This window comes from Bradysia coprophila, chromosome IV, assembly GCF_014529535.1.
Source record: "Bradysia coprophila strain Holo2 chromosome IV, BU_Bcop_v1, whole genome shotgun sequence".
Classification (NCBI taxonomy): domain Eukaryota; kingdom Metazoa; phylum Arthropoda; class Insecta; order Diptera; family Sciaridae; genus Bradysia; species Bradysia coprophila.
In genome coordinates this window covers 6,551,726-6,570,292 of record NC_050738.1, presented here as the reverse complement: position 1 = coordinate 6,570,292, position 18,567 = coordinate 6,551,726, and the positions used below count along the sequence as shown (strand labels likewise).

Genomic DNA, 18,567 nt, shown 5'->3' with positions numbered 1-18,567 from the left:
ATTCCAATTTGCCTGTTCTATACAAACGTATGAGTCCAGCTATTTAACTGTATTACTGTGTGTTCCAAAGCTCCAGATCAGAAGTGCGTCGACCCGTTCCGATCCTTATTAAAAACTATGGACTTTCGGTACGATATATAGTAGAGCTATAACAAGTGGATTTTTAGTACTTGATGAATCGAGTAAAGCGTAAACTGTTGAGAATACCTGTAGAGAAAACTTTTGAAGAACCGTTGGTTTAACGTTTTATCGAACTCGACCGCTGTTCCACTTCCAAAAAGTACCCAGGAGAACATTTTACAAAAACGTTTTATTTCAAAACATAAAACAAAAAGATCACTTTAAAGAAGGGCGTCGTTATTTTCGCATATTAGTTGCGTACACGTTCGATCGTGACGTTATTTATTCTGAATATTCTGCGATATTTCTCCCAATCAATGTGCAATGGCTCCTGCCGAACAGGCAATGGTTTCGTCGGAACCGGCGATGGCGGAACTTTGAATACAGAAACGTCATTGCGCGAAAGAAATTTGACAAAATCCTCATACGATTGGCCTGACGAATTCTGCTTATCTCGACGAGCGTCAGTAACGGCAGGACCATTTTTTATATATTCAGCTGGTTTTTTGGCTGGAATAGGCAGCGATTTTTCCTGATTCTTTCGTTTGAGAGATGCGACGCTGGTGGTATTCGCTACGGTCTCATTTCGCGTTGGTGGGATGAAGTTCATTTTAGCCGGTGCATGTGACAGTAAAGTTTCCGTATTTTTTCGTTTCAACGAATTCGGTTCGGTTTCGTTTTTAAATGGCAACTTCAATGATGATTTGGAGGTCATCTGATTAGGCTTAATCCGCTCATTTGATTGAACTCGAATTTTTTCCTTTCGTTTGTACGGCCGTTTTTGCGTTTTCACCGTTTTCACATTCGGCGTTTGAGTGATATTCGGCGTTTGAGTGATATTCGGCGTTTGAGTGATATTCGGCGTTTGAGTGATATTCGGCGTTTGAGTGATATTCGGCGTTTGAGTGATATTCGGCGTTTGAGTGATATTCGGCGTTTGAACGACATTTGGCGTCTGAACGATATTCGGCCTTTGGCTTGGTGGTATCAAATCTGATGGTATTGATGCAGTCGGAATGCTTGTATCCGATAGAATATGTTCTTCCGAACTATGTGGAGGCCAATTAGTGTATCCTTCAATCTCCACATTACTGCTGTTTGTTGAAAAGACGAATTTCGCTGGTAAGGCTGGAGTTGTCCATTTTTCCGCTTCAAACGGTTTGTTGTAGCGACGATCCTCAATTGACACATTCCCGATGTTCATTGGATGAATAATTGTTACTGGAAATTTCTCCTCTCCGATCGGTTTGATTTTTGCAGCAATGTGTGATGTGACTGGAACACTTATCAAATCATCGTGGTCTGTTGGTCTTTCATGTGACGAAATCTTATTTTCCTCTATCGGTACATTCCCAAAGCTCATTGTAGGATCAATTAATGTGTCTTGGTGCGATGCTGCGTCACTGGTTTCGTTCAACTGTAAATGACGATTTTGATTTAATTTGACAATCAAATAGGATTGAATTTCACTGAATTTACCTCTTTGCTCGATGTCTGTGGTGAGTCATGCAGGCCATTCCAATTGAGTTCATAATTTAGCGTTTCATGCCATGTAGAGGTGGACAGTGAATGATCCGTTGAATTGACAGGTGTTTTAATCAACTCTTCTGGAAAATCAAATTGAGATACTGGCCATTCCGAATCACCATGTATTGTTGGTTTCCAGTCAGCGGATGTCACGGTAGCGGAAACATTACGCATTTGATGCCATTCTGTTTGAGGTCGTGCTATTCGCGTTGCAATCAGCGTTTGTCGGTTGGGGTTTAATTGCTCCTTATAAATTGAATTGTATGGAGATGACGTATATGTGGATGAACTATGGCCTTCCATGGCATTAGACGTTTGAGGATATTAACACATTGATTTTTATCTGAAAGCTGAGAAAGGTAGCTTTATCATCATTTCTTTTCTGCGTCTCATGTTCTGCGTTTATGGCGTTTAAGAGATAATTTTAGTCGCTACGAAATTGTAGTATTACAAATAGAAACTATGAGGATTTGGGGTCAAGTCTATTCAGGCATTCAGACGACAGTCCCCCAAAAATCGTAACGTGACATGTGCATGCTACAGAAACGAAAAAAGACCGCTATCATCGCAGTCATTAAAATAAAATAAATTTGATTTGAAAACACATTTAGTTTTAGAGGATTTCTTCGCGGTCTTGTTTTTTAAATGAAAATGTGGAAGCCGCCGGTTCTGCACCTAACCCCAAAGAAGGATGGTGCAAATGCAATCGATTTTTTGTATTTACCTTTTTTTTCTGACTAGCAAAAGCTTGAGAAAATCATGCACGGTACAGGGTACAAGAATATAATGTAATAATTCTTATCAAAATATAGTCAAGGGAACACTTAAATTAACATTTAATTCACCAATTGATTTACGAGCGATTACAATGACAACGACATTTTACAAAGTACTTTGTCTTTCGCTTTTCAGTACATGGTCGTAATACCGCAGGCTAGACAACTTGAGACATTTGTATTAGTGCGTGTGGTCCAAGCTATATTTATTTTACAGAGACATGACAGCACATAATTCTGTTAGAGACGGCTTTGACTGGCTTTCAAGCACTAACACGAAGGGAAACTACTTTCTTCTATTGGCACACTATTTGTTTCCATTGGCGTACCCCAATTGCAAAGGTCAGATACTTATTTTACTCACTTTCCCACGGAAAATGAGTCATTACTTCATTGACATGAATGTTAAAACTCATTTCCAGTGGATTTCGTGAGTAAAATAACTTATATAATTGTTTGGAACTTTATACTCTGCCGGATGTGGTTGCATCACTCGCTTTCGGCTCGAGCTACAAACATTACACTTGGTAAAATAAAAAGTTACAAACAAAGACGGAAACCCAAAGAATTCGAAAATAATACTTTCTCCCTGTCGTGACAGAGACGACACCCTCAGCATGTATACTTAACTAGGGCTAATAAAACGAAAAGACGCCTCAGATCAACAGAATTTTCATCTTATTAGTCCTTAGTTATGAAAATGACTATTGCATCTAATGCAAGGGAAGAAAACAAACAAAACTTTCGAAGTTTCAGAGGAGGGGAGATATGACTCGGGGAAGAAAAGGTGGAATAGTTATTTATGTAACGTGATGTATATGTGTGAGTGTTTTCTCGCACGCGATGTTCGTTTGTCTTACGAGCAACGCGAGTAAGACAAGAACATCAAAGTGCGAGAAAACACTCACACATATATACATCCAGTTACATACAACGTTTTATGCATGCGATGTTTCTCGTTTCAGTGCGAGAAAAGTTTTCTCGCACGCGATGAGAAACATCGTGTTGCATAAATTACATTTTCGCGCGTGCCTCCTCAAAATGTTCACTCTTTACGATGCAATGGTATTTTTATGGACAAATAGGATTAATGGCAAAGGGAAAAGTTTTGCTGTTGATGATACTGCATGAAAAGTGAACTGCTTAAAGCACGTTGCGAAATCGGATGTTTTAGTCTTATAGCAGTGTATACACATCCAGTGACAAAGTAACGCAAACTTGTGACATAAACAACTACAGCTGTGTTGCTAATACTGTGCTGTTTAAATCCACAGTTATTGCAATAAATAGTTTCAGCAAAAAAGGTTTAAAAACAAAACAAAAAATAGTAACCAATGTTTTGCGCAAGAATGATCCGCTAAATTACCGCTACATTTGACAATTTTTCATTTATTAATTCACAACCGGTTAGAAACGGTCTATGTTTGAATTTAACATACAATTATTAAACGTATAGCTTGTGCAGAATGTGCAACAGCTGAACATCTCCAGCTGGTCGACAAAGACAACACCTCTGTATCGAAAACAATTCAAATGCAAGCTACACACACTGCACACATACGTTGAGGCACAGCTCTGCTACTAGCATGAACACTGAATTGACAAGTGTCAAATTTGGAGGCTTTAGTGATACGAGTTACCGCTAAGGATTGTTTGTATTGTATGTCTTAACTCATGCAACGAAAACAAGTCATCTATATGTATAACAGAAACGTAGTGCCTACTGTGATTTGATCAGCCTCCGAATATTTTCTACGTTCGTGCTAGTAGCAGTGCTGTGGTTGAGGTCATCTATGTGCGCATATAACACGTATGACTTTAGTAATCTCGTTGTTTAGAATGTGTTTTGAGTGTATATTATACAAGTAGAGTGTGTTTGCTGATTAGCTGGTGAAGTTCAGCTGTTGGTGATTCTGCACAAACTTTACGTTTAATAATTGTACTTACTCAAATTTATTTAATTTAAATTTGCATGATTATCACAGTTTTTTTCTGCTTTATTATCTCGTTAGCTTTAGCTTGACCATTTGATGAGTGTTCTTAAAAAAATCGTTGTGCATCGAAGGTATTGTATACATATGAGACCATGATAAAAACAAAACTTTGGTGGCGACATCTGTTATCGAAGACAGGAATTAGCGATCAGCTCTTAGGGAACCAATTGTGGCTGTAATCGATTGGGAATGAAATTATGGTTGTGATTAGTAGTAAACTTGTCCCTTAACTCTGTGGTAATATGATTAAAAAAATGGTCCAATGGGTGCAAGAGATGCTGATGTAGTGCGAAAATTATGATTTTCGGAAGGTCATACAAACAAATTAATTTTCACCATATTTGGTAACTGACAAATTGACGTAAATTTACTTTAGAACCTTCAGTTTTAACTTGAAGTTTAAAGCTCGAAAAATTTTAGCTGACAACAATAATTTTGCTGCTTCAAAAGATAAAGAATTGTGCAAATCATCCCAATTTATAAGTATAGTAAACCAGCATTGCATTGCACTTAACAATGACATGAAAAGTATTTTAGCTGTTTTTATAAGTAGGTATAACTCGAATTCGCGAAGGTCCAGATAGTCAAATGCTGGTGCGTTGAAGAAGTAAAATATTTCACGAAAAGTAAGACGCATATTATTGACTTACCGTGTTACCATGTTTTCAGTCTTGCTCAATCTAGGCATGTTCGATAATTCATTCGATTGATAAAATATCGATTATCTCCCTGGAATCAATATCAATCGAATGTTTTATCGATAATCGATAAATATCGACTGAAAATCGATCGATACATAACGACTGATAATTCGATTTTCAGTGAATATTTGTTGATTATCAGTCGATACTTATCGATTATCGATAAAACATTCGATTGATGTAGTATCGATTATTTGGAAATTTTATCATCGATTGATGATATTTTTCAGTGAACATGCCTAGCTCAATCATGATCGTATCCATAGTTGTTCATAAGGTCATTACAAGAACAATGTGTCAAAGAATTGCAATTTTAAATTTCTATTTTCAACTTTTATAATAATTTCTTATTCTACAGGTTTATTTGAAGCTTCATCACCAACCGAACTAACAGTTTTCTTTTCCGGTCTTTTATGTATATTCGGGATGAAAATTACTAGAAATGCGCACACTGAAAGAAACAGAATAATTTTTAAATGAAACCCATTTCGTTTAAAAAAATCTCAGACTAACGAATGTACAACGAGAAAGTCATCACAAGCGCCTCCGAGCAATGATAGTCAAGCAATAGTCCTATTACGTAAGCAAAGAACACACTTCCGAGGCGACCTGCTACTGAACCAATTGCCATCGCAGTTGCTCTATTAAGAGAAAACTAATTTCAATCATAGAATTGTCTGAATTGTCAGGTGATCCCTTCGTGACCTCATCTGTCTATTAACTAAAATGTAACTTGAACACATTTTTAAACGATGTCCATCATCTCCTCCTCCTTCTTTGATGAAATTTATAAACAGATTCAAACCACAGTCACTCGTAATTTTTTAAACATTAGGAACTCAAATGTAAGGCTAGTCTAATCAAATTTACCTCACATTTGTTGGATATAAATCAACAATTACAGCATTCAAAATCGAGTCTGTTGTTCCTATCAGGATTTGTAGCCTGTAATGGAATTACTGAATATAAATTGTGTACTGGTACATTGTTAGATTGTCTGTCTGCGGCCAGAAAATGCCGAGAAAAATGCTTTTTTTTCTCAAAACCGGGTTTTCGCATTTTCAGGCCGAAAGCATACAAAATAACGTTGTTTTAAATACTTCCCACACGTCTCACATGTCTCAACACGGACAGTAATGTACTGTTGCCCATTGCTCCCAGCATGAACATAAAAATATTCGGAGGCTCATGCAATCAAAATGGGTCTTGTATTTCTTTCAAAAAGACAGTAGTCATGATAAACTGGTGTGGATGTTTGAAAATTTGAAGGTTTTTTGACGTTGGAGAAATTAGTGTTCGTGCTAGGAGCAGTGTTATGTTTATTGTGTCTATTGTTGTGCATAACTAGCAACAGCTGTCTTTGCTTCAACTGGCGAAACGTTTGCACTGTGTTCAAACGAGCTGTTTTTTTTGTATGAGGAGTATCAACCGATACACTTACTTAGATCGTACGAACAATGCAGCTGAAGCAAAACCACCTGTCTATGCATAACAAAATAATTCAAGGCCTGTGGGTCTACGGCTGCACTACATAATTGAAATCGTAAGTAATTGTACGTACATATACAAGTAAGCTGACAACATCGGCACCTCAACGTACATAGCTGAAATGCTAGCGATTGTTGCAATAACTGTTATTCCAACTGTAACACCCAAAAACAAATTTTAAATTCAAAATTTTCCAAAATTTCCATTTTCAGACCTCACACCCTTTAAAGTTTATTGAGATTTTTGAAGTCTCACTTTATGAGTTTTAATAGATTTTAGGAGGTGTGGGAGGCCTGTATTTTTCAAAATTATACTGACAAAGTAACGGAAATTTTCCAACTCTATTGATTAGAAGTGCCTGGATCACAAATGAAGAAGTGTAAAAGATCTCGAGCAATACCGTCTGCTCATATGTGGCGATTTCGAATTTAGCATTGCAGCTCTGGAAGCAATGGAATATTATAATTCTGATTTTTCATAATTTCGAGAACGCAATTACCTCCGATGAGAATACAATGTTATCGTCCAAATACGTGATGTTCGGTCGGTACCTGTAAACAACATCACACATACGTATCCGTTCGCCAGGATAGTCTACGTCATTCTTGGCCAGACGATTTAATACTTCAGGTATCCAGACGTATAATCCATTAGTTCCGGCAAATTCAATAAACTTTAAAATGCAGATCAGCACCGTCGTTCTTAAATGTTGTGGCAAAAACAGAGGCTTGATTTGGAACCAAATCGATGCGAACAATGTCATCTTTCGCACATCCTGTTCATGCTCTGACGCTGTTTCATCGTATAGCCCATAAATGTGATCCAGATCGGCACTTTTTCCACAGTTCCATCGATGAACCGTCTTTATGATTTCAATAGCTCCCTCCACATTGCCGTTATTCAAGACGAATTTCGGACTTTCTGGTAGAATGCATAAGATAACGAAAGCGACTAAACTTAGCATAGAACAGCCAACGACAAACAATCGCCACGGTTTGTAAGTGAATTGTATGGCAGGAAAATCGAACATCCAATCTTGGTTAATAACGAGCCATGCCACCAGTGGCAAGACTAAGGTAAAAAGTCCTAAAATGATCGATGCGTACAAAATTACCCGCGACCGGTTCTTTTCCGTGTGAAATTCACCAATATAAGCGAATGCTGGACCATAGCCACCGGAAACACTGCGAACAAGCGATTCAAGCGATAATTTTTTCGTCTTTCCCGAAAAATTTTCTTACAAGAATCCGGTTAGGAACCTTAAGATGAGCAACGACCAAAAATCGTTGGAAAATGATGATGCAACGGAAACGATAAAAGCAAGCAATAACGACCACTTCATGACAATTTGTCGGCCTTTCGTGTCGGCCAAGTAGCCCCATAAAAACGATGAGACAATAATGCCTGCTCGACAATTTTTGCTTAGTTTGATTAGTTTTTCAAAAAGGAGCGTCAGCAACATTTCCGATAAATCCGATACTGCTCAGCATCCCCTTGTCTTTTGTAGTTAATAATAAATCACATTCAGATACGGGCAGTACAAAACTAATTGCAGTCATTTCGAGCAACACAGCAGCCAAAGAAATACCAGTTACAGCTACCAGCACATAGTTGAACTTTCCGAATTCTGCAAAAATGCAGAAATGTAAGCTTCACAAAACACTTGACATTGTTCCAGTTACTCGTCAGATGCAAAGCTTCTTCGATGTTGAGTGGCAGGAACGCAGCTTTTGTGATAGTTGCTGTTGAAATTTGAAGGTTTGTCGCTGAAAGAGAAAAACTTTTCTCAGTTTAAGGGAAGCGAGAAAGACGCAATCCGATATATGGTTCATCCATGATGAAAAACTCAAAGGGACGTGTTTAACCTCGCTTGAAGGTTTCCTTTTCTTTAGGATTTTCTTCAATAGATGTAGAACTGCTAGATTATTTTTGGCGTGGTATGAGGGCAAAATCATACAAGTTGTTATGCGAAATCAATCAGTCAAACTTACCCTCACATAATCACACCACCAAATATGAATTAGAATGAATCACAATGTAAAAATGTGTCGCCTCTACAGGCCAACCTACTTTGCGACAATATACTACTCCTAAGCTACCTGCAGGTCCTTTAGCATTAGCCAAATGCACTAGCACCAGTATTACAACTGCTTCAAATAATGGTAATGAATTCATTTTTAAGAAAATTTGGACTCGAATGAAAAACATTTCCAGACACCGACTGAATATATAGCAAAAATTTCTTATTTTTAACTTAATTTTATTAATTTATTAGCATCTGCGTCGAGTAATTGACCTTTTTATTACTAAAACTATAGTCTGCTTGCAGATGGAAAATGTTTGAACCATGATAGAGGCAGGAAATAATTGAATGCTGAATGTACATTTAGCCACGGAAGTTAATGGATAGAACCACCGACTATAGGGTACCAGTGTTTTAGCATCGTCAGCAACATGACTAAAGGGCGTCCTACCATTTTTTAAACGACAATATCTTTGGACCTATTGGTCAGATTTCGATAAAAAAAAATTCTGTCAACATTTGAGAGATTTTGAGCCCTGTATAATCCAATCAATGGTTAGAAAGATATAGTTGTATAAAAAATGGTAGGACGCCCTATATTCATGTTGCCGATGATTTAATAGAATTTAAATATTCAATTTATTTGGTTCATCCATCAATTCATCGAAAATTCAAATTCTGCAGTGCACTGATGGCGTAATTCTATCGTCCCATTCGTTTGTTGGTAAATTTAACATTCTTTAAGACAAAAATAGGTAAACCGATTACAAAATATGATATAGGTTACGCGACTACTGATAATAAACATTATTCGCCCGTAACAACCACGAGCTGTAACTTCAAAGACAAAAATGTTAGGTAAACCGATTAATCATGCACACATGCAAATTGCACGCATGCAAATTATCCATCTTTGACGCAATAGCAGCAGACATGATTCATGCATTATGTGAAGCTTATTTTGAGTGCCCAAATTAACAGACGGTTCAGAGGGCGGAACCCCTCACGTTAAGTCTAATAAGTCTAAGAAATATACGGGTCATTGTGTTTGCAGCTCGAGTAGAAGTCGAGAGTGATGCAACCAAACAAGTCAAAGAAAATCTCCGAACCATTGCGCAAAACATTTTTCTCCGTAAGGCCCTTATGAGCTTTATGAATTTCCTGGGAAGCAAAGCGCCACAGTTCAAGAAAGAACTTTCAAATGTGAAGCACAAATAATGTTTCTGCTCAGAAGAAATTCAATATTGTGAAAACTCCTCTTTTCTTTCCAAAATTTTAATTTCTTTTCAATGTTTTGATTTTAAATATTTCTCAACACAACGAATGCTTTTTTGCATATTAGCAGTCTTACTGTTCAAACTATTACTTCATTTGATCGAAGATATTCAGAGATTGCTTTTAGAAATCTTTTACTTCATTTGTTTTGAACATGCTTTTTGCTATATAAGACCTCATTAATCAAAGTCGTTATCGATAACAGATGAAAACAGATTAACTGTGGGTCTATAGCGTATACATTGCCATGGCCAGGCTAACCAGTCGACTCTCATCATGTGATCTAATCACCCATTCAGCGTCTGCTTCGATCGTATCTGGTGCAAATGAATTCGAATATTGTAATACCAACAAGAATAATTTGGCAAAAGAATCCTTATTATTCCTTATTGTAACTGGGTAAACTTCGATTTATGTCTGAAAATTCCCTATAAAATCTTTGTTTCATTCAGCATGTAAAGTTTTGCACGAAAAACACGTTTTCTCACTAAAGTGAATGCTACAATTTTCGAAGTTGGAGCAACGGATATCACTTTTCTAAAAATCTGTTGAAAACATTTAGATAAAAAAAGCTGGCCCCAAATTCGATCATTTCCGTTTGCAGACTTTGAAAGGTTAAGTTATGGGTAGCCCTAATTTCAATATTTTTAATTTGATGACTTTTTTAAATTAAACATTTAAACTCATTTATAAATTCTTCGGTGCACATGTAGCAATTACACCTGTTTCGATAGGCAACTGTTTTAAAATTCCAAAAAATTCCGTTTCAGGAGAATTTCAATTTCGCATGCAAAATTCAAGAATCATTTATTTACAAAAGGTGCATTTCCATGAGCGTTTAACAGCGTTTCGATACTATAACTAGGTCCCACCTGTTGGGTGGGTCAGATCCCTTGACTGTTTGTCTGAGCTTCTCAATAGTATTTTTATTGGCAATGATTTATTGATTTATTTCAATGAACTGTATGTTGATCTCTCATTGATGATTTAATTCTGTTTAGATTCACTGAAAATCTTCGAAACTTTGTATATAAAATGCCCCGGTAAAAATGACTTAGGTTTTCAATAAAATTTAAACTCGTGTGAATTGCGGCCCTCGCTTCGCCCTGGCCGCAAACTTCACACTCGTTAATTTTTGTTCTTTTTATTCGGTTTTGTTTACAAGGCAAAGTCACATAACAAGAAACATACTATTGAAATAGATACAAAAATTCTGTTAGCACCATCAGCTTCTTCGTTAGACCAACATAATCATGTCCGAAGCGATAGCGGAGGACTTGACGCAGTCTAACTTCCAAAAAAAGAACGAAGACATTTTTTTTGAGACGCGGCAACTATATATAGGCGAGAATTTAAGTTTCTTTCCTTTGGCCTGTATCACCACAAATCCTATTCTATCTTATTCGCGCTTCAAATACGAGCAAAACGAGCTATCACTCGACTATGTAACTTTAAAATTGCCGGAGATACATCGTTTTGAAGTTGGTCATTTTGATAGAAAATGCACCAAATTAACGTTTTCCAAACAATCAAAATCTTTCAACTTACTCTGTATGTTTCTATCTATCTGTCTATCTATCTATCTGTCTATCTATCGACGGTCGATCTCGGAAACTAATCAGCCAATCTCCATGAAATTTTGCAGGAACCTCAGGGTGGGCATTAAAATGAAAATGTGATACGCCATTACCCCAGGAAAAACCAGAATTTTGTTTTATTGGCCTCGAAGTGGTTTCTGAGTGTGGTTTTCGAGGGTCGGGAACGCGTTTTCGGCTGTAGCTTAGCTGTATTGAAACCTACAGAGGCGTGCGACCCATCAAATGAAAGGTATTCGTAACACGATTCGAACAAAAAAATAATTACAAAAATCGGGGCAGATTCGTTTCAGCTAGAGTGATTAGAGTGACCAAATTTTGAGCTACTCGAGCGTAGGATGAAAGGACTAATATTTTTTTGGGTTATGAGAGATAGAGAATTACTTTCTTCGGCAAAGTCTCAGAGTTTTACGAGTAGAACAGAGGGGCATATGTGAAAAATGACAAAGTTGGAAATGGGTGGGTCAATTATGTTTTTAGAGGTATTTCTAGAATGGTGGCAGATAGAGAGTTACTTTCTTCGGCAAAGTCTCAGAGTTTTACGAGTAAAAAAGAAGGGCATTTGTGAAAAATGTCGAAAGTTGGAAATGGGTGGGTCAATTGGGGTTTTAGAGATATTTCTTGAATGGTGGCAGATTTTCGTCAAATTTTCGATTTTCGTCAAATTTTCGATTTTCGTCAAATTTTCGAATTTCGTCGAATTTCGTCAAATTTTCGAATTTCGTCAAATTTCGTCAAATTTTCGATTTGAATTTTCGAATTTCGTCAAATTTCCGAATTTCTGTTATAAACTGTTATAAAAAGCAGTGTTCTAAAACTTCTAAAACGACTGATATCCCAACAAAAATCTCTTCGAGAAAAGTGTGACGCAGTTTTTGAAGTACAATTTCTAAAATGAATGATATCGCTAGAGTTAACGCTTTCAGCTTCGTTACGCAAAAATTAAATTTTACACCCAATTTTAGTACAAACAAGCTGCCTTAGTTTTTCTCATCATCTGCCAAATAATTTTTATCAAAAACAATTTGACTGGAAACAACCAAAATTTTACCAAAAAAAATCTGCGTCGCATGTGGCAGGTAAATTTTCTTGCTGGTCGGTTCCTGAACATTTGCCACTTTGCGACGCAGATTTTTTTGGTAAAATTTTGGTTGTTTCCAGTCAAATTGTTTTTGATAAAAATTATTTGGCAGATGATGAGAAAAACTAAGCCAGTTTGTTTGTACTAAAATTGGGTGTAAAATTTAATTTTTGCGTAACGAAGCTGAAAGCGTTAACTCTAGCGATATCATTCATTTTAGAAATTGTACTTCCAAGACTGCGTCACACTTTTCTCGAAGAGATTTTTGTTGGGATCTATCTTAGAACCTAACCTCAGGAATCAATTCCAACTCTCCACCAAACATTTTTTTTAAATCGGTTGAACTTTGAGCAGAAAAGGTTTCTTTCGAGAGCTACCCACAGATGCTTGAACCAATGCCACCCATTTTCGAACTTGACCTGGGTATTTCAATACTTCGTCGAATAAAAAAAAGTTTTTGAAAATCGGTTGAACCTTGCTCCAGTTATCGTGTTAACAAAGAGCAGAAAAGGCTTCTTTCGAGAACTACTCCCAGATACCGCCTATTTTCGAACTTGACCTGAGGATTTCAATACTTCGTCGATTACTTTCGCAGCATCCAATGTAATCAACTGTTACACAAATGAAGTAACAGATTTTTCTAATGATTTTGCTGCAGTACATTGCCCTCTTTTAAAAGGTTAAAAACCAATTAAGCTTTAAACGCCATCTAATATATCATTACTATAACCATTTCATTAATCACATTTACAACGAAGTACAGTATGATGATAACGCACCATAAACAGATACAAAACATGGTTCTTATCAGCCACATTTTTATCATTTATCTAAGCAAAAGATAAAAAAAATTATTCGAAAACTAGCATTCTATTGGAATAGACACTTTATTTGGGTTGAGGTAATATATTGAAGCAAGTTGATAACTCAACGCGATACGAGGTTTTCTTCGAATAAATCATTAATCACGCACAATATTTCGGGTAGTTTTTTTTTCATTAAAATTCCGTGCAATCAGTTCAATTACTTTCAATTTCTGTGTGTAACTCTTCGAGTCTGTATACCTCTCCAAGTGACGTAATTAGTGAATAACCTTTACTGTGAATAATAAGTTCAAAATGATTCGACCATCTTCTCTGATAAGAAGTGAATCAAACACACCCAGAATTGAAGCAAATGCTATCAATATCAAAAAAGGTGAGTGAATGGGTTCAGGCGCTTTACCACTTCAAGATACTAACAACCATGACCATCACTAGAATCGCTGGACTGCGGTATAACAGTAATGAGATGTTGTAACACACCAGCATGCCAAAAACTCGGCACTTCCACATTATTCGTCACGCTACTGATAATTATTGGAATAACATTGGGAGCATCTGAGCGATACTTTCAGCTATCTGCAAGACAGGCAGCAGTTGAATTGAATTTTCAACCAGTTGAAATATTAGGTAACTTTCGATTGGCATACGTGGTGATCTAGGGAGTAACTTTGTTCGTTTCAAGATTGGTTGCTAGTTGCCCATGGAATATTTCAAGGAATTTTTGCAGTTGTGCTGGCATATTGGGGTAACAGAATTCACAGAATATCGTGGATCGGGGGAATATTGATGCTTCAGTCAGCGTTGAGTTTGGCTGTTATTATACCGATTTTAGCAAACAAGTAAGCAGGGAACCTTACTTAGCAGTTTTGTTATAAACATTTCATTGATTTCCGATAGTGACTCGTCCAACATGACCATCATGGCTGCACCAATGAATAATTTGTGCACATCAACGACTAGTGGAAATTTGACTGTGGAAAGGTCATACACGATCACAACATTGATACTCTTTTTCATTCTGCAATTCGGAATCGCTGGCGGTAACATTGTCTTCTTTACATTAGCATTCAGTTATTTAGACGACAATGTTCTGGCGCACAACAGCCCGGCACTTATTGGTACCCACAAATTGTAAATCAAATCATTGCGAATAATTACCAGCGATTCACTGTTTACAGGGGCCGCATTGGCAGCTCGCGTGTGGGGATGGCAATTCGGATCGGCACTCAATTTTGGAGTTGCAGAAACATCACTTGGTTGGTGGCTCGGCTGGGCGATCATCAGTCCAATGTTATTCATTTTAGCGTTCCTTGTGTCGCTATTTCCGAAACGGCTTCTCACCACTGTCGTTCGACAGGCAGCCGACAATATCATCGAAGTGGCTACCAATAACAGTCAGTTGTCCCTGGCACCAAATAAACTCTTGGCGGACATTTCATTTTTCAGTTCAATGAAACGAATGTTCACCAACAAGATTTTGATATTCAATGTCTTGGCGACGGTTTTCATCGAGACTGCCATCGTCAACTATTTCTTTCACGAGAAAAACTACTTACAGTCTCGATTTCTGTTACCGACAGACGTGTCCACGTCCATTTCCAATGAATGGATGTCAAGGATTATCACAACGCTCTTAAAGCCACCAATAGTCGGATTGATGATATTAGTGGCTGGTTTAATCATAGCCAAGGCAAATCCCAGTCCAAGGTACGTAACCGTCACAAAAGCTGTAAATGTATGCCGACCTAACATACTGTCTTGTACAATAGAAAAATAGCAGCCTGGAATGTTATCACAGCATCTATCGTATGCGTTCTATTCGTGGTCTACATTTTCGTGGAGTGCGACCACAATTATATTGCCGGTGGTGGTGGTGGAAAGTTGATGCATCCATTTTGTTCGAAGCAGTGCATCTGTGACAGCAATGTTCCATTCAGCCCAGTTTGTCCCATAGACAGTGTACAGACGTTCTTCTCACCTTGTCATGCAGGATGCTCGTCGGAAACGATTTTAAATGGCCAACGGGTAAGTCATTGCAACACCTCCTCGTACAACGAGATTCCATCTCGTGATGCTGAGGCTGAATTGGTTTCAATCGATTTCTTCTAAACAGATTTTCTCAAATTGCTCTTGTGGTGTGGATACAATGCTGGTGTTAAACGAAGAATCTGCTGTGTATGCCACAGAAGGTGCTTGTGGTTTTACGGATTGTCAGCAACTCTGGATTATATTTCAAGTGTTGACCATATTTGGTGCGGCTCTTCTCGGTTCGGGTCTCATTGGCAATTTGATTATAACAATCCGATGCGTTCTGCCGCAAGATAAGTCATTGGCATTGTCTATGGAACTGTTTCTCGGTGGACTGATCGTTTATGTGCCCGGCAAATTTGCCTATCAATTTATTGCTGGTAATTTGGATATTTATGATCAGTCGATGCATGTAATTTCATCTAAAAAATGTTTCAGACGAATATTGCCAATATTGGTCTACAGATCAGCAAAAATGTTTCCTACACGAATCGCCAACATTTGGAAACATTCTTAACATTGTAACAGCTGCATTGATCGGTGTATCGATACTGTTCGATATTCTCGTATTCATCTTTGTGGTAGACTTAGAACTATATGGCGAAGAAATTGAAGACAACAATTATCGAATGATTCCAATGCAAACCTATCCATCCAACGAAAATGCACCAAATCAACAAGCTAGCAATACTGAAGGTTCTGTCTTATTACCAGCTAACCAATAAAGACGTAGACTCGATCCACAACATTTTCATTTTAAAATTGTAGAACTAGTTCAACCACTACTGCACCAGTCAAACAATATTCAGCGAAATAGTCCACAAATTGACTCGAATGTTTACGAACACGTCACACCATACGCAACTATAATACCCACGAATGCTTCCACATCCGTAACGGCATCGCCTCGACCGCAGCAGCCCGTACCGAATAAAAACCTCACCTACGCACAAATTGAATTCCCATCCACGTCAAACGGTCAACATCAAGAAAATTTGAATTTTCGGCTTCAGACGATAAACGATTCCGACACGGAATCCGATATTACACTAACCAGTCCAAATACGAATGGAATGCCGAGGGTGTTTGGCAGTGACATCAATCCGTCGGTTGGTGACTCCAGTGATAGAGAGTCGGACGCGAATGTTATTCGGCAATTGGAAAGTTCGATTAGTTCGTTGAGTGGAGTGCATGAAAGTAGCACCAGTCCTCCGGTAAGGAATAAAATTAATGTTGAAAACAGTATTCGGCAGCGGCCGTTAAGTCCTGAAACTGATTTCTGATTTCAAATTTCTGTTTGCTGTTTGTAGAAATAGGTAAAATGATTTGTTTTGTTATTATTATCGCATGTGTGTATCTATTGAACTAACAACTTCTTTCATTGCCTTAAAAGATTCTTCATAATAATGTGATTCCTGTGATAGTGCCTGATTTTATCTGAATGTTCTTTTCTATCAGACCATATCCTCCGCAAATCAACACCTTTCCTGATTCAAAGGTTGAAAACATTCTTACATTTTAACCTATTTTAGAAACTTAAATCCGTTTACATAGACCCTGATACATAACAGTACAAAACGTGAGAACTGGAACTTCCAGTTCCTAATCATTTTCCAACAAAGTAAGTTTGTATGACTATCAGTGACTATTTTCTGGAAAACATTTTCTTGAATTTTTTCACATTTTCCTTTATTTTCACAAGAAATGTTCTTGGCAAATTTGGAAAAATGTTGGAAAATTCAGGAAAATGTGTGAAAATTTGGGATAATATGAGAGAATGTGCTCCCAAAAATAGTCCCTGATGAATAGATACTGGTGATAATAGTATTTGATGCAAGTCTTGTACAGTTCATTAGTTTTAACCTACATTCATCGCTGGTTCTTGTCGTCAAGAGACAAATATTCATTTCTACGCCACTATAACCTGTCACATACAGCTAGCATAATAGTAATACTGATACTGATACAGTGTATTGTCGGTTGTAGAACGTCTTCCATTCTTGATATCAAATCTTTTACTTCAATTCTTTGAACATACATTTTGCTAATACTGTAGCATCAGTCAGAGATCAGATAGCATCACTCGAGAATTTTTATGACTTTATATCTGTTTCCGTTACAAGGTTTCCGTTTACTTGATCAGGACGGCTTAAGATTTCTTTGGCATGAGACATATTTTATATCAAAAAATGTGGAACTGATTTCCAAGCAGAATGTATTTTCTGGAAGATGTAGAGAGGGATTCTTTTGAAAATTGACCTATCAAAATCGGACCCATTTCATCTGGGATGGACATATATATATGGTTTGAAACGTCCTTGCCAGTAGACCTCAAAACAGGCCTCACACAGTCTCGAGCCACACCTGGTTGCTGGTGGAAGTTCTCCGAAGTTGGAAAAATAGTGTTTTTTATCCTAATTTTTTGGCCGTTATAAATAATCGTTCCGGGTGAGTGTGGGCTCGTTGGAAAGCTGAGCTTAAGTACTTTCGGGTCATGTATAGTTTGATTAGATTGATTGATTTATGTTTCCAAAAATTTGCAAGAAAAATTTTCAAAATCTGTTTGAACTTTAGAAAGGTCTGGGCTGGTACTGATGACGCTTAATGTGAACCTAATATGCTAGTCGTAACATAGCTTACGTAGCTTTCCGTTTGTGCCTCATTTCCAGAGCTGGTGACTGCCGACATAACAGAATTTTATGTTAATACAACCGCTAATCGTAAAACTCACCAGTTATCACCAGCACTGCAAATGAGGTATCGATGGAAAGTTTAGACAATGTATGTTACGACCAGAATCTTAGGTTCACATTAAGCGTCATCAGGACCAGCTTAGAACTGTCTAAAGTTCACACAGATTTTGAAAACGTTTATTGCAAATTTTTGGAAACATATATCGATGAATCTAATCAAACTAGGCATGACCCGAAAGTACTTAAGCTCAGCTTTCTAACGAGCCCACTCTCAACCGAAACGATCATTTATAACGGCCAAAAAATTCGGATAAAAATCACTATTTTTCCAACTTCGGAGATCTTCCACCAGCAACTAGGTGTGGCTCGAGACTGTGTGAGGCCTGTTTTGAGGTCTACTGACAAAGACCTATCAAACCATGTATATGTCCATCCCAGACGA

General features: G+C 37.5%; 4 protein-coding genes across 5 annotated transcripts; 1 reads left to right on the top strand and 3 right to left on the bottom strand.

The window, feature by feature from the left end:
- Window positions 1-291: 291 nt before the first annotated feature.
- LOC119066764 lies at window positions 292-2,582 on the bottom strand. Of its 2 annotated transcripts, XM_037169401.1 has the most exons (4): window positions 2,372-2,582; window positions 1,600-1,997; window positions 977-1,537; window positions 292-940 (listed from the first exon to the last, which is right to left on the bottom strand). In XM_037169401.1, the coding sequence occupies exons 2-4, from the start codon at window positions 1,948-1,950 to the stop codon at window positions 371-373; spliced, it is 1,482 nt and encodes a 493-aa protein (XP_037025296.1). In that variant the 5' UTR covers window positions 1,951-1,997; window positions 2,372-2,582; the 3' UTR covers window positions 292-370. The 2 variants fall into 2 exon arrangements, with proteins under 2 accessions (XP_037025296.1, XP_037025295.1); XM_037169400.1 differs by having other exon boundaries at window positions 292-1,537; window positions 2,372-2,579.
- A 2,883-nt stretch (window positions 2,583-5,465) lies between these two features.
- On the bottom strand, window positions 5,466-6,745 carry LOC119066008. Its single transcript, XM_037168226.1, has 4 exons — window positions 6,680-6,745; window positions 5,989-6,063; window positions 5,632-5,759; window positions 5,466-5,569 (listed from the first exon to the last, which is right to left on the bottom strand). The coding sequence occupies exons 1-4, from the start codon at window positions 6,718-6,720 to the stop codon at window positions 5,466-5,468; spliced, it is 348 nt and encodes a 115-aa protein (XP_037024121.1). The 5' UTR covers window positions 6,721-6,745.
- Window positions 6,746-7,081: 336 nt separating this feature from the next.
- Window positions 7,082-8,197, bottom strand: LOC119066007 (synaptic vesicle glycoprotein 2A-like). Its single transcript, XM_037168225.1, has 2 exons — window positions 7,848-8,197; window positions 7,082-7,790 (listed from the first exon to the last, which is right to left on the bottom strand). Exons 1-2 carry the CDS (start codon window positions 8,066-8,068, stop codon window positions 7,082-7,084), a joined length of 930 nt encoding a protein of 309 aa, XP_037024120.1. The 5' UTR covers window positions 8,069-8,197.
- A 5,228-nt stretch (window positions 8,198-13,425) lies between these two features.
- On the top strand, window positions 13,426-17,113 carry LOC119066746 (solute carrier organic anion transporter family member 74D). The gene is made up of 9 exons (XM_037169371.1): window positions 13,426-13,777; window positions 13,840-14,031; window positions 14,087-14,243; window positions 14,302-14,522; window positions 14,583-15,111; window positions 15,174-15,429; window positions 15,518-15,812; window positions 15,871-16,128; window positions 16,201-17,113. Exons 1-9 carry the CDS (start codon window positions 13,699-13,701, stop codon window positions 16,713-16,715), a joined length of 2,502 nt encoding a protein of 833 aa, XP_037025266.1. The 5' UTR covers window positions 13,426-13,698; the 3' UTR covers window positions 16,716-17,113.
- The last annotated feature ends 1,454 nt before the right edge of the window (window positions 17,114-18,567 follow it).

Coding starts and splice junctions, on each gene's coding strand:
- LOC119066764 (XM_037169400.1), bottom strand. CDS start 1,950: ATGGAAGGCCATAGTTCATCCACATATACGTCATCTCCATACAATTCA. Junction 1,538..1,599: donor CACAGACATCGAGCAAAGAG/GTAAATTCAGTG, acceptor CGTCATTTACAG/TTGAACGAAACCAGTGACGC.
- LOC119066746 (XM_037169371.1), top strand. CDS start 13,699: ATGATTCGACCATCTTCTCTGATAAGAAGTGAATCAAACACACCCAGA. Junction 14,244..14,301: donor ATACCGATTTTAGCAAACAA/GTAAGCAGGGAA, acceptor GATTTCCGATAG/TGACTCGTCCAACATGACCA. Junction 15,430..15,517: donor CGATTTTAAATGGCCAACGG/GTAAGTCATTGC, acceptor TCTTCTAAACAG/ATTTTCTCAAATTGCTCTTG.
- LOC119066008 (XM_037168226.1), bottom strand. CDS start 6,720: ATGTACGTTGAGGTGCCGATGTTGTCAGCTTACTTGTATAT. Junction 6,064..6,679: donor TTGTCAGCTTACTTGTATAT/GTACGTACAATT, acceptor ATTCCATTACAG/GCTACAAATCCTGATAGGAA. Junction 5,760..5,988: donor TTATATCCAACAAATGTGAG/GTAAATTTGATT, acceptor TTCTCTTAATAG/AGCAACTGCGATGGCAATTG.
- LOC119066007 (XM_037168225.1), bottom strand. CDS start 8,068: ATGTTGCTGACGCTCCTTTTTGAAAAACTAATCAAACTAAGCAAAAAT. Junction 7,791..7,847: donor AGGTTCCTAACCGGATTCTT/GTAAGAAAATTT, acceptor GCTTGTTCGCAG/TGTTTCCGGTGGCTATGGTC.